At 39.6% G+C, this 14,048-nt stretch overlaps 1 protein-coding gene across 2 annotated transcripts in view; it reads left to right on the top strand.

Annotated features, from left to right (window-relative positions):
• LOC125767875 (breast cancer anti-estrogen resistance protein 1) overlaps positions 1-14,048 on the top strand; it is a 116,514-nt gene that overhangs the window by 99,904 nt on the left and 2,562 nt on the right. For both annotated transcript variants that reach the window (XM_049434828.1, XM_049434830.1), the window contains exon 4: positions 13,082-13,953. In XM_049434828.1, coding sequence (XP_049290785.1) covers positions 13,082-13,953 — 872 coding nt within the window. The remainder of the gene's footprint in view (positions 1-13,081; positions 13,954-14,048) is intronic.

The following is a 14,048-nucleotide window of genomic DNA, read 5'->3' as shown; positions in this document are numbered from 1 at the left end:
AAAAGCGTAGAAAAAGGGGCAATTATTATCACCTTCCTTGGCAAATGTATTTACTTCTGTTCCCATTTTTCTAATGGCTTTAGAGGTGGCGCTTTGATTCGCCATAAAACTGTGACTATTAGAAAACCAAAAAAACTCCATTTTAAATTACCCTTTTTCTGTGGTGTTCATTCCATTCATATGCAAACCATATGGTGTTTTTAAACCCGATCCAAGCTTCCCTGCTGCAACAGCATAGACCACCAGTGTGTAGGAATATTTGGCTGGATCGGGTGTAATTACTGTTGGAATATAAACCCACCTCAAAAAGATAGCCCAAAAAAGCTTCTCCGGCACAAAAAGTGGCCCCCGGGTTTTATTCAACCAGTGTACGATGCAAAACGAAAACTGAACGGGATCTGCAATCGAAATGACTGTCCGGGGGGTTTTTTTTGCCATCAAAAGCAATTAAAATTCAGTTACAACATATGTAGCATATTCACATGAGACATACCGACATTCTCCCTTGTGGAGGAAGCAGCTGTCACTGCTAGGACGACAACGATGATCCGGTCGAAGTTTTACATGTCGCCGTAGTTTTGATTGCCTCCAACCCCTTGAAGCATCGGGATGCCGTCGGATAGGAAAAGCTCATTTTCACATTTTGTCACGTAGAACGTTGCGTTCGATAATAAAAACGCCCGCTTCGTACGTCGTACAAACACTTGCCATGCCAGTGCCAGTTGTGAACGGTTCTTTTCAATTCTAAATTTTACAACCACATCGCTCAAAGTTGTGGTCTATGGAATGGAATTGTTTAGCATGTTTCTATAGGAATGTTACGAGAAGAAATTTTCTTTAGGCAAGTCACTTTCTCACTAAGACGGTGTAGGGTATGAATTGTGTCCAAGTAGTACCATCCATCTTAGTGACTCTCAGAAGACCTAGGTATATAAAAACTGCTTATAAAACTAGAATGATGCTTTATTTATTTCGCTTTTTTGTTCAACCTTTTCCAACCGCTTTTGGGTGGAAATAAAGCACTTCGGAAATGGTGGCTATTTAACACCTTCTTGAAAATACTACTGCGCCTGCAAGGTATGCACTTTGCACTACATCCATCTACTATGAAACCGTGTGTAATGGTTTGAGATGGTTCTTTGTTGCTAGTAGAACGTGCAAAACGCTATCATCTTCATGTGGAGTATACCGGACAGTGAAGAGATTATATTTAAAGTGTACCTTCTGCACAACTACCGAGCGGCAATTGTTACAACTAAGAAGCCGTCTGCAATCGTATCCCGTCGAGCACACTTATGGTTGCACACGGCAGCATATATGAAGTTGATTACTACTCCATCGGGGGGAGTGTAAAAGAAAAAGCAACTTAATATTTTTTTGTTGTGAAACGGCGCTTCATTTTCTCGCCAACATGAAGGATGTAATTAAGAACTTCCCAGTACACTCAAGGTGTTTCTTGCGCGAGTAAGAACAACCTTAGTAGTGTTACTCTCATAAGTGTTTTCTTTCGAAATTTTATTTCAGCCTGCCAGCGAAGTCGTTGAACTTGCTACGGCAAAAAAGCCATACTTGGAATAGATAGAAATTCCGTTAGATGCACTTTACTGCCGTGATGCAGCAGATGAACGAGTGCATCCAGTGCAACGTACAAAATAGGTAACGGAAGCATGGATCGACATCGAACTGCTTCAATTCTATCCTCTGCCACCACCGTATAAGGGCAGGTTGGTCATCGCATCGAACTCAATACACGAATGCGAATGTGGCAGCACATGACACATCTTGATGCATCGCCGGTTAGGGCACGTTTGGGGTTTTGCACGTTGCACTTGCTATTATGGTGTGTTGTTTCTGGTTTTCACATTCTGATGACCAAATCGTGGGAAATGATGGAGTGTGTGTGTGTTTTTTTCTTCATGCCGTTCATGCGGAATACCTCCAATGTCTCCGGTATGTCTCGGATGAATCAAAGATATAGTGGTTTCTTTTTTCTATCACAATGGAAAGGTCACTTTCTTCTGCGTTCACGTATAATGGATGAAGATTAAACAATTTTAAAATTGTTACACTCAGATAAATAAAGAAAATATGTAAAATATTTATTTACAAAACTGTCACGATCTTGCATTAAAGTGACTAAAAATTCCGTTAAAGATATTAAGAAGCAACTTCAAATCCCGGAAAAGAAAAAAGATAAGCTCAGTACAAAATACAGGGAACTTCCATTTATTCATACGTTAGTATGCATTACAAACATCAGTAGACCATCAACACAGCCTAACATTGATTGCCGGTAAGGTCTATCTAGACTTCACTTATCCTACACACACACGTACCTTGGCTTCCCATCCGATCGCCCAGCTTTATCATTCCTCAAGCACTTTTCACATCGTAACGTATGAAAGCATAATGTCACAAAGATTTATTTTAGGAATTACATGCCGCCTTTCAGTGCCCACGGTAGCACGGTGTGTTTTTGTCTCTCTCCCTTTTTCCCTCCATTTTTCCCCCCAAGTTGTCCGAATCCGAATCCCGAAATGGGGACTACGCTTCGAAAGCGCTTACGGAAAACGTGTACGGAATAAAACGAGATTTTCCTTCTACGGGCTGGTAGCATGTTACCGGGTACTGTTTCGCTTGGCCCGTGTTAAGTTTTCTCGTCCCGTTTGCTCGTGGTCAAAATGTGTACAGGGATACCATATCCACTTTCTTCGTTTGGTCAAACGCGACTGATCAGGCAGAAGCCGTGGAAAAAAGGTGAAGGATGAAGATACATGACGTATCTTGGGATGGGAGAAAATGTACAAGGGAAACGATGCTCAGGAAGCAAGTTTTACTGGCTAGTATCACTTCCCTCGGACATTATTGTCGTCCGGAAAGAGGGTGCAGAAAGACTTCAAAGACTACAATAACAAACGTCTTCTTGTTTACTTGTAGCTTGAAGTTTAAAAATGTTGCCAGATGCAAAGAAGACTGGGGTGAAAATCGTGCCTGTCCGAGCTGTAGGTTAAAGAGGTATATACACCTCTGGCATCCATTTTTCCTTCCGGAACACCACAAATTCGACGCTCGTCGATTCTTGGTGGCATTCCTTCTTTGGATGGGCGCTTCTTAACGTACAGATTCTTCGGGGTCAGCAAAAAAGGGAGTTGTTGCTAAAAATAACACAAATCCGTGTCTCCCCCCCTACCAAGATTCCAGCACTTGGGTCACAACAGTGATATCACCCAAGACTGGACATACCCTAAAATGGGAAAACTCCCTTTTACCATCACCTTCGCGGAAAGGAAAGAATTTGATCTCTCTGCTGCCCTGCTTTTCAGCTACCGAGTCAGCATCAGCAGTTGATTGTCCGGATGGCCACTTTTGGGTAGAGAAACCATCTTTAAAGTGGACACAAAGGTTTTTTTCCTGCCTTTGAGTTGGAATGTTAAACGGGTACCGATCGATCGATCTTCCAAGTCTGTCCCGATGGAATGCAATTCTATTGATAAACGCCGGAATGAAACGATCGATGCGTTTCGGTTGGCATCATGCTGAGCCGTATTCATGTTGATGATGCTGCAAATATGTTTAACCTTGTATACGTGCAATTGCAAAACCCTGGACCGTACATTTTAAGTGAGGGTTGATGGAATTTCTTGCTAAACTTTTGCCAATTTCGGCTTTAGAACACAATTGTGGTTAAAAATTTTACCGAAAAGCAGCATTCTTCCTGCAAACATATGCCGTTCTCTCTAAGGAGCATGATATCATTTTTATGTCGCTTTCCATTTTTATCTTTACGCTGCTTTTTAACGATTCGACGGCTGTCTTACAGGCATTTCAATTGCTTGCAACAAATTTGGTTTAAATTGAGTTTTCCGTTGTTTGCAAATATTCTTGCTGCTTCATCACTGTTTTGCAAACTGTTTTGTCGTAAGCATTTTGTGTGTGGACGATTGATCACGTGGATGGTATCCATTCCTTTTTATTTCTTCTTTCCCTATTATTTCAAGTGTCTGGACCGTAAAGAATTTACGCATATCGTTGCCAAAAAAAGTGTATGAAACTTTTATCTCAAAAACTTCCATCGTAGTTTGGAGGAAAGAGTTTGAGGATGATTTGTGGTTTTGATTGTAATATTTTTTTTTCAGGGAGAATCATACGAGTTGCAGACGTTTTGTATCCGTTACGTTGATAATATCGGTTCGTTAAACATTCGAAACAAATTGATTCATACCGTTGGGGGGATAAAAGTCGAAAAAGTCATCCCCTGCTTTTTTAATATCATCCGTCACATCCAGATGTTAAAGAGGGGGGCAAAGTTAACACAAAAGGTACTGCTCCAATATTCCAACCATATGGAATCAATACATCTGTCTATGGCTGTATATCATCAATTGTAAGCGAAAAAGGGAAAATTCGTTTTATGTAAATTTTTTTTCCGAACAATATCAACATATGCTCGTGGATGGGGGAGAAAGAAAACAACAACCAAAAAACCCCACCAGTTCTTCCGAGAGACAACTTTTTCCATTGGTAGAAACGAAAATCAATTTAAAAATAAAATAAAAGTATCTCTTATCGAGGGGGGATCGTATTGATTTTTGCTACGAGTTTTTCCTGCGTTTTGTAGTCACTATCTGGAGTTTTCTTGCAGAAATAGGTATCATCTTTGTTTTTCACAACTGTACAGCATGCTCCGTAGTGGATGTAGCCATATCTAGCGGCGACATGTTTGACACTTTCAGTTGTACGAAAATTGCCATCCTTTCAGTCGTATGATTTTGCTTGCTTTAAACTTTACCCTTTCTCACCTTATGGTGTGATTTTCCAGTGGAGAGTAAATGCTTTCCGATGTGTTTTCATCCCCCCCCCCCTTTCTTTGGCTTCCTTAAGTTTCCACTCAAAAGTGGTGCCATAAACATCCATTAGCAGCATTATCGGATGGGGCTTACTTTAAAGGAAAAGTCACCGCGAACAACACCGCTTTGGAAAAGGGGAGAGGAAAATCCTTGCAATAGTTTTTTACCCGTATTCTTAAGATGGTGGAAAAGTTCAAAACATTCCAGACGCTTTCCCATGCTGAGATAAACGGAGGCAAACTTCATCTTTTATTTTGCCCACCGTACAGGACGGAAGTGAATGTCCTTTTGCTCGTTCATTTTGTCGAAATATTCTCGATGGAGGGAATTATATACTGCTGCAGACGTAGTTAGTGGTCTTGTGAACGTGCAAAGCAAAACCCACCTGGCTTAGTGGTTGGAAATAGACATAAAAATGTAAATAAATATAAAAAATTGTTAAATTCCTATACATGAAAATCAAAACTATCTTTCTGTCAAAACTAACTTCATAAAAGACATTTTAGAGATTTTAAAAAACAAATTAAATAAAAAAAAGATAAATCTTTTTTTTACTTCTGTGTACAAATATTTCTTTCTTGGGCTAATATTTAATTAAATTGTTTTGTTTCTTTCACACAGTATTTTATGTTTCTGTCACCTCTGAAGAAACTCACTCAGTCGTCTATTTGTGCCTTTATGCTCATCTTTGCAATTCATTTTTCCTTTTTCCTGTGTAATTTTCCTATGTTGGTTGGCACGGAAGAATCTTTCTTCTGCACCACCGTGGTATCCTTTTGCACCTGAAGAAGGAAGGAATGTTTATTATTCTACTAACGAGCAAAATAACTCTACCAATCCAATGTTTCTATGTTGCTTCGTGTGTGTTCAGGATGAGTTCCTTTTTCGCGAAAAGTGCAATCATTTTGTTTCCGTACTTTACGAATGTTAGATAGTTAGAATCTAGTTTGGTGGGAAGGAAAAATGAAACTCACATCGGAACTTTTGCAACCGAAAGTTTTTGAGGCAAGTGCAACTCCAGCAGATGGGAAAGATCTCATCAGATAGCGTTGAACTTGGTCGAGAATTTCGGTAGTAGTTTGGAACATTTCTTCATTCCAAACCATGGAAGATTGTTTCTTCCTGACAAGCAAGAACAAAATTCCGATTGCCTTCCGGAACACGGCCAACTTTGAGATACGAGGTGATGAAGGAATCGTTTAATCGTACACTAGGGAAATGAAAATGATACTCTGAAGCATTAATTTCTAGTGGTGGATGTGAAACTTCTGCCAGCAAAGTGATAAAAGCAATAAGATCTATTTTATTCAGTCTGCAGTTTTTTTTTTCAACGCTTGATGCATATTTTGGAAAATACCTCAAAAAGTGTTGAGAAGATTGATAAACTTTTTGTTCCTTTTATTAGCTTAAACTGATTGTTGTAAATAACTGTTGTACAAATAAAGGGAAGAATTTATAGCTAAAACTGTATCCGAGTAAATATACTTTTGAGTAAAAAACTAATATTAATACAATACAAAAAAGCAGAACCCACCAACGGATTGTACATAAATCATTATTCCGAGCATCATTACGGTATACTATATCCTTCCTCAGTTGGATTCTTCATATGGAAAGTGTATTTTCCTCCGCTGTAGCTTTTCCACTGGCAGGAATAATATCGCTCTCTGCCAAACAAATGCATATAACACATTTTGTGGTATCGGTTTCCCGGTGCTTTTGCAATCTGTTCTCGTAGAGTTGCCAATAAAAATCGTACACGGTCTAAGATACGTTTGTGCTGCATACGAAATTGCACCGCGAAACGTGATTTATTTCGGCAGCGAGTCGGATAAGGACGAATGCAGCACATCGGGGTTTTGGTGTATTTTCCTACCAAAAGAAGACGATTTTTTTGTGCGAGGTTTATGAATGTGAGGCCAATCCTAATAACTTCATTTCCGCCTAAATGTTCTTCTTTATGTGGCATCCAAATGGAAGATTTGTTTTGTGCTTTGTGTGCTCTTCTATTTTGATTTGATTTAATTTAAAGATGTTTACTTTTTCAGTACAAATAGTAATCTAAACATATGCAACTATAAATGTTACCGTATGCTTGAACTAACTGCATTTGAATGACATAAAAATCCGGAATAGAATATCCAATAACGAAAACCGCTTGACAGATGATACAACGGAGTATCTCATCAGTTCGTTATCTAATTTATTAGACATGTATCCTGACAGTAAGTCGCGCCAGTTCATTCTTGCTGCAGAAGTTTACACAGACGGATGTAATCAAATTGATGAATAGCTCTCCTACTGCTACGTTTGGAAGCGATGGTGCGTAGTGGAAACTCAACAGAACGATCCGTCTGTATCGAAAAACCGATTAGAATTCCGGTGATTGAAAGATAGCTGCTGATAGATGATGTGGTGGTTGGAGGATTTTTTTTATTGTCGTTAGTCTCATTATATTGATGTTGCTTTATTTGGCTGGCGATTGGGAAAACGAGATTGATGACGCTGCATGTGTGCAAAGGAAATGCAATTCGATTTTCATCTTGGCAATCAGTTTTGTATTTTCTTTAACAATAGGTAAATACTAATCATTGTAGCTAAGTAGTCGCGGTATCATTTATTTATTTGAAACCCCTTTAAAAGACAGTGGTTAGTTGAGTGGTCGATGATGATTTGATTAGTTTACTTGGTGCGCACATTGCGTTGCAAATGCGGACAAATTTAGTATACGTATTTGAAATTCTTTTTCGAAAAACGTTATACAAAACAAATAATTTTGCAAAGAGTGATAGAAATAGTAGAGATTTTTAGAGCTGTGAGTTAATTATTTATTAATCCTTTTTTTAGCTTTAAAATCCTTTTCTATGCACAGCTGCTGTTTTCACTCAAGCTACTTTGAGCTGTATTGTAAGGATTTGCAATGCACGACTGGATGCAAGTAGTGCCTACTAACTTCCTCTATATTACCAAACCCCTTTCGCTCTTCCTTTGTTGATGAAGTGAATTTCCCAATTCCCACTTTTCACCAAAGGCAAGCAACCGGAAAACATTACCTTTACCTCCCATTTCATTCGTTTCGCACAGTTTGGGGATGAATCCTTGGCACGATGTAATAATGAAATTATAATGATACGGCACCACCAACACTCCCCCCGTTTTGTTGCATCCTTGCAGTACCGTTTGCTCATTTTCCCTGGTGAATCCTTTTTGATGATACCCCTTTTTGCGATGCACCGAGTGCTAACATTTCAATGGAAATTGCGCCGTACCGTCGTGGATTTCTCTGGATGGGACGATTATTGGAAGAATGGGTAGTACATGACAGTAAAGGGGGTATGCTTTATGGAATACATGAGCAAGACCATAAAGCCAGTCCCTTAACCCTAAACAAGTACTCCAAAATGCTACTTCAGTGGGACAAAATTCCCTCCGGATGTGTGGAGTATGTTACCGATGCTTTCGAAGGCTATCGTATGTTCGCTATTGTGTCTGTGTATGGGGGGAAATATATTGAAAACACACACAATACTCGCTACAACATATTACAATTTGCACATTTATGGTCGTATTAAATTGGGAAGAAAAATATATTACATTGCAAAATTATTCAAATATCTGTCCATATAATACAAGGCACACAAAATCAGTACGAAATCGCTCAAAAATAACAAAACCTTTTTGTTTTTTAACTATCATTTAGAATTTTGTATGTTATTTTTTAAACTAGTGCCAGAACAGTGAACAAAATCGCAGTTGTGCCTACTGGCACAAGATATGACAGCTTTCCGGAACTCGTGAAATGTCTGGTCTGGTTGGCATGTAGGCCTCTTTTTTTTGGGAGGCTTGCCATCATAACATAAAGCAGAAAAAAATGTGTCACAATGCCAAGAGAAACGTGTATTGGTTCGAATTTGTCGGCAATGGGAACGCATTTTCGATGAGTTTCGCATACCAAGCGAAGAAAACATATAAAAAAAACTTCGCAAATAAATCATTGATGAAGTAAATCTGTGTGCAGGTTGCGTTTGCAAGCCCCGAGGATTGGTGGTATAAAAATAAGGAAAGCATAAACACTGACAACGAGGACACTCCATCAACCAGCGGAGGTGAAGATTGAAATGAGCAAGAGAAAAGCGGCTTTGTATCTATGTGGGTGATTTTTCTCCCGGTTTTGAAACCTTCCCGGAATATTGCTACTATCAGTAGTATTAGTAGTATCCTTTGTGCCGTTGTGTAGCTACGGTTTCTGTCTGAATGCGTCGTAAAAACAACCCGACCAGAAGCAAAACATAAACGCAAAACGGTAGACAACAACACTTTCCTAATCCGTTCGTAGGAATGTGTCGTAAAAGCTATATCGTCGATAGGGGCAACTGTATTAGTTGCCATTGGTAACGGGGCAGGGTGGTAGTAGTGGTAGAAACAGCAGTGGTACTAAATCGATGTGTTGTTAGTGAGTCTGTTTACGAAAGATTTAACAAAACTAAAACGGACTACTACGGTTGGGTGGGAGAAATTTAATAGCGAAATAAATCAACTCCTATAGTAGTGCTATACTAGTGCTACTCGCCGGGACGCTTGGACTTCATTTGAGTTCATTTTCTGATAGCAATAACGAATGTCGTGATTTTCTTTCCCATCAATTCTTCAGCCTTTTTTGCTCATAATAAACATGCTGGAATAAAAAGCATTCGGAATCTGGAGCTTTTTCTTTAATCCTAGTGAAAGCGTTAGGTCTAGGGTATTTAAAAAAACCTTTTTACTTATAAAATAAATTAATGTTTTTGCTTTGTCCTTTTGTATTCAGCTTGCTTTCAGAATACAATTCCATCAAGAGCTAGACTAAGTATACTGTATTCAGATTGCCTACCTACAGGGGCTAGACCAAAATCAATAACTGGTTACTTTAAAAAGTAAAAAGTTACTTTACATAAATTTATTTTGGGTTTGTAATCTTTGACAAATGAGTGTTCACATAGTTTTGGTAGTAGCAACATCGGTCTTCCAATAAAAGGATTGGTCCAAAATCCCATCCAGTTTGATCCCTCATATGTAACTACTTTGAAAGAAAAAAAGACATGGTCAAGACCTGTTTAGGTTTGTAGTATTCCAAAAAAGTAAAAGAAGAAGAAGAAGAATATTCTTCAAAAAATCATGAACAACGTACAACGAACGACGAGAGAAAAATGTTTCACGTTGGTTATTGTCACTAACGTAAGTGTCGAAAATCATGAACTGCATGAAAAGTGATCCCATTTTCCAACATCTTCGCCATACGTTAGTCGTGTATCTTTCGTTTATTTTTCGATTGCATCACACACCACCCGTCTGATGCACTTTCGAAACGGTTAATGCTCAGGATGCAAAAAAAACCGAATATTTCTCCCAACCATTTTGAATGTGAAATGAAAAGTGCTTCAAAAGTGCTTCTCCACCAGTGAGGGCAAATGGGGCGTAACACACAAAAAGGACACGTGTCTTTTTCACGTCGAAGCAACGTTACGATAATGCGGCACGGCGTAACATTATGGAACTTAGCCAGCTAACCGTACCCTGTTAGCCGTGGTGTTGGTGCGAAGAAACGTGAAACAGTTTGCGAAAGAAATGTTCGTACGAAAGAGAAAAGGGCTTCTCTCGAGTGGCTAGACTGCAACCAGACGAAAATGAGATACGAGCCAGCGACTATCGCGACTGTCGCTAAGAAAACAAAGTATGAAAAAAATGTTAAAATACTGTGCTCTACACACCACACCGAGATGCGGTCACAAGTGTTGTTCCAAGAGTAACTGCAGCTACAAACGGTTTCATTACTTGACTTCAACGATGAATAAAGTGTGCGCCATAATCCATTCCTCCTTCGTGCGAGAAGCTTTTGGAGAGGATGAAAAGCCAATAAACACATTTCTGAAATGTAAAACAAATATAAATTTATTTTCGGTTCGTACGATTTGCGTCATATGCGTATTATCTGGAGTTCAGATTAAGTACATTATGTTTAATGCATTTGGATAATTTCAGCCAGCACATTTAGCTCCGTGTCCAAGTCATTGCAAATTTTGGATATAACACGAAACTAAAACACTCATTGAATGTTTTTTTTTGCACGGTTAGAAGGGCCTGGCCGTATCAAGACTTGTTTTACCACCTATCAGGATAGTCCATGTTACGGGGAGCCAGTCCGGATACGATTTGAACCCAAGTCCTGCCGTCCGGGCCGACGCCGTTTATCACATAGACTTTTTTTATTTTTTTATTCTTTTTTTATTTATAGTATTATTTGAGGGAAAAGAAACTTATTTCTATCAATTCGCATTAAAATAAATCAATTTTTAAATTTTTGCTAAATTTTCCAAAAAAAAGCTAAGGCTTTATCCGTAGGAAATTTTAAATCATTATTTAAGTGAAAAGAAACTTATTTCAACCTATTGGCATTAAAATAAATCAACTTATGAAATTTTGCTAAATTTTCAAAAAAAAACTGTGGCTCTAGCCTTAGGAAATTTTAAAATTTTTGAATTTTTTTGAATTTTTTTTTATTTTTTTAATCTTTTTTTCATTTAAAGCATTAATTGCGTGAAAAGAAACTTATTTCTGCCAAATCGCATTAAAATAAATCATGGAGTTTCGCAAAAAAAATCCGAATCGCGTTTGCAAACGCGACAATTGCTAAGCATTTAGTCACGGGGTCACGTTGAAGACACGTTTTCTTAAAACGCTTTTCAAAATTTAAAAGTCGTTGTCATCATTACTCACATGTAGATGGCGCCACCGTCCTCTCAATAGTATGTCGCTAGTGTTTGTCCTTCATGTTATTTGCCACTATTATTTGGCCTTTTTTGTTATTTTGAATTATTCATCGATTTTTAAACTATTTAAACTATTTTTCAACTATTTAACAAACTTCTAGTATGTAAATATTTCTCGTAAATCTGCTCTGATAGAAGAAAAAAACATCGTCACACAGAAAACAACATCGCACAAAACCAGTGCGCCGACGCGCGACATTTTCCCGTATCCAAGGAGTTTTTTCCACCCTCTGTTTCATCGTGTTGTCCCGACGAAAGAGAGGCATGATTCATTTGTAAAAGGACCCTTTTCTAGATAACACAGCACGGAGAGTGTGTAAACGACGCCGTCTTTCCCATTATCGTAGTTACCGTTCCCGGAAGCAGTGAGCAAAACTCCACCAAATTCGGTCCCGTGTGAAGTGGGAAGAAAATTTTACTTCCAAAATTGTAGTTTGTAGAACATATTTTAACACAAACCAACTGGACGAGGCTGCCTTATTATCGTGGGAACAAGTAGTAACATTGTAGTGCATTAAGCAAAAAGGGTGTAAGTAAAATGTGGATCCGCGGATTCTAATGTGTGATTATTGGGAAAAAAGTACAATTTCATCCTTTCCCTATCCATCAAAGCAACCAAGCAACAAATGTGTGCCGATTGTACCAGAGTCGGAAAAAATTGATTTATTTCTCATCCTTCTGTTGTCTGTGATGAAAAGTGTGTTTGTATGGGGAAAGTGCATAAAAGAAGAGCAAAAAAAAGCGATTGTATTGAGCGGCATCAAATAACTGAGAGGAAAAGAATTCAAATTAAATGGCCATAGAACGTAATTAATGGGACAAACAGGATTGGTTTGTGTGATTGATTAATGGTGAAGTATTAAAAAAATGAAAACTTTACAAACAAATACGTAAACAAGACTTCTTTACGCTCTTTCCTATAATGGAAAGTGACGGCTTCAATCTCAAAAGCTGGAAAAAATCTTTAACAAGTGTGAAATACAGAAACTCTTTTTCGATAACTACATTCTTCTTAAAATGTTATAAATTTTCTTTTATGAATTCCCCATAAATATCTTGCCTAACTGACACACGCAAATAAACGATTAAATAATAGCTTTACCCCTTCGCTTCAGCTAAACCGTTGAAAGTAATGGTTAATGACCCGGTTTAGCTTCTAGCACGACTTTTCCATTAAAAGTGCCGTCGTTTTATTATCTAATCACTATTGAACTGCACTTTTCAAATTGCCAAAAAAGAAAAAAATCTCGTTTTTGCTAAGAAACGTGATACACCACCAGTGAGCGAAACAATTGAATATCAAAACCAACACGTCCTCTTGGGTCAGGTTACCCCGATAGCATAACACAACAAAAGCCTTGGTTTCTCTTTTTATCGTCACGATCATTCATGCTTTGCTAACTCTCGATTTTCCGTTCCCATTCGCAGGTACTAACGCCGCAGAAATGTGGAGACGTTTATCTGTATGATCTGTTGCCACCGTCATCGGCGCGTGTTTCCTCCAACGCTTACCACCAGCAACAGCAGCAACATTCGGCAGACGTGCTCGATACGTACGACGTTCCTAAGCCAGCCGTACCCGTTGGACACGGTGGACTGCCCACCACACCGGGGGCAGGATACGATCCGCATCATCCCCACAGCCGCACGTCCTGGAGTCGGACACCATCGCTGCAGTACGGTGCCGGGCATCCACTTGCCCATCTTCACTATCCACACCCGAACTCACCGTCCGCTCTATCGTCTCCCTCATCATCGTCACTAAGTTTCCCGCATCCTCATCCGGCCGGCTATCATCATCATCTTCATCAGCAGTATCCACATCTTGCTTCCGGCTACCGGATGGAGGAATCGTACGACGTACCGCGACCCCTGCTTTCCCAGCAGCAACACCTGACGCCAAGCAGTTCCAACTCGTCATTGCTGACGTCGGACAGCTTTAGTTTGTCCTCCTCCAATCGCTCCTCGCTGGCGAACATGCCCGACTACGATGTACCACGGCGCAATCCTGTCTCGGTACGCTCGACACCACCGCCACCCGTATCCGGAGGTGCTGGTCCACCGCCCGGAACGCCCAGCTTCACCTCCAGCCACCATTCGATGTCGATGTCATCATTTAGCAGCATGTCCACGTACGATGTACCACCGTCACACATGCACGGTGGAGCAAATGGGGCCGGATACGTGTCAGCGAAACAGGCCCAACAGCAAGCACCACCCAAGGAACTGCCGTTGGAGTTGTCCTCCGCGCTGGAAACACTTGCGAGACTGCAAAACGAGGCCACGACGGCCGTCACTAGGTAAGAGGGCGTAGATCACATGATCATGCATACATTTAGGCGCATTTAGGCGCAAAACCACGTGTTTGTGATTTACTATTAACGAAACGCGCCAT

The sequence above is a fragment of the Anopheles funestus genome, chromosome 3RL (genome assembly GCF_943734845.2).
Source record: "Anopheles funestus chromosome 3RL, idAnoFuneDA-416_04, whole genome shotgun sequence".
Taxonomy (NCBI): domain Eukaryota; kingdom Metazoa; phylum Arthropoda; class Insecta; order Diptera; family Culicidae; genus Anopheles; species Anopheles funestus.
The sequence above is the reverse complement of the archived record's forward strand: the minus strand, read 5'-3'. Positions and strand labels throughout refer to the sequence as shown.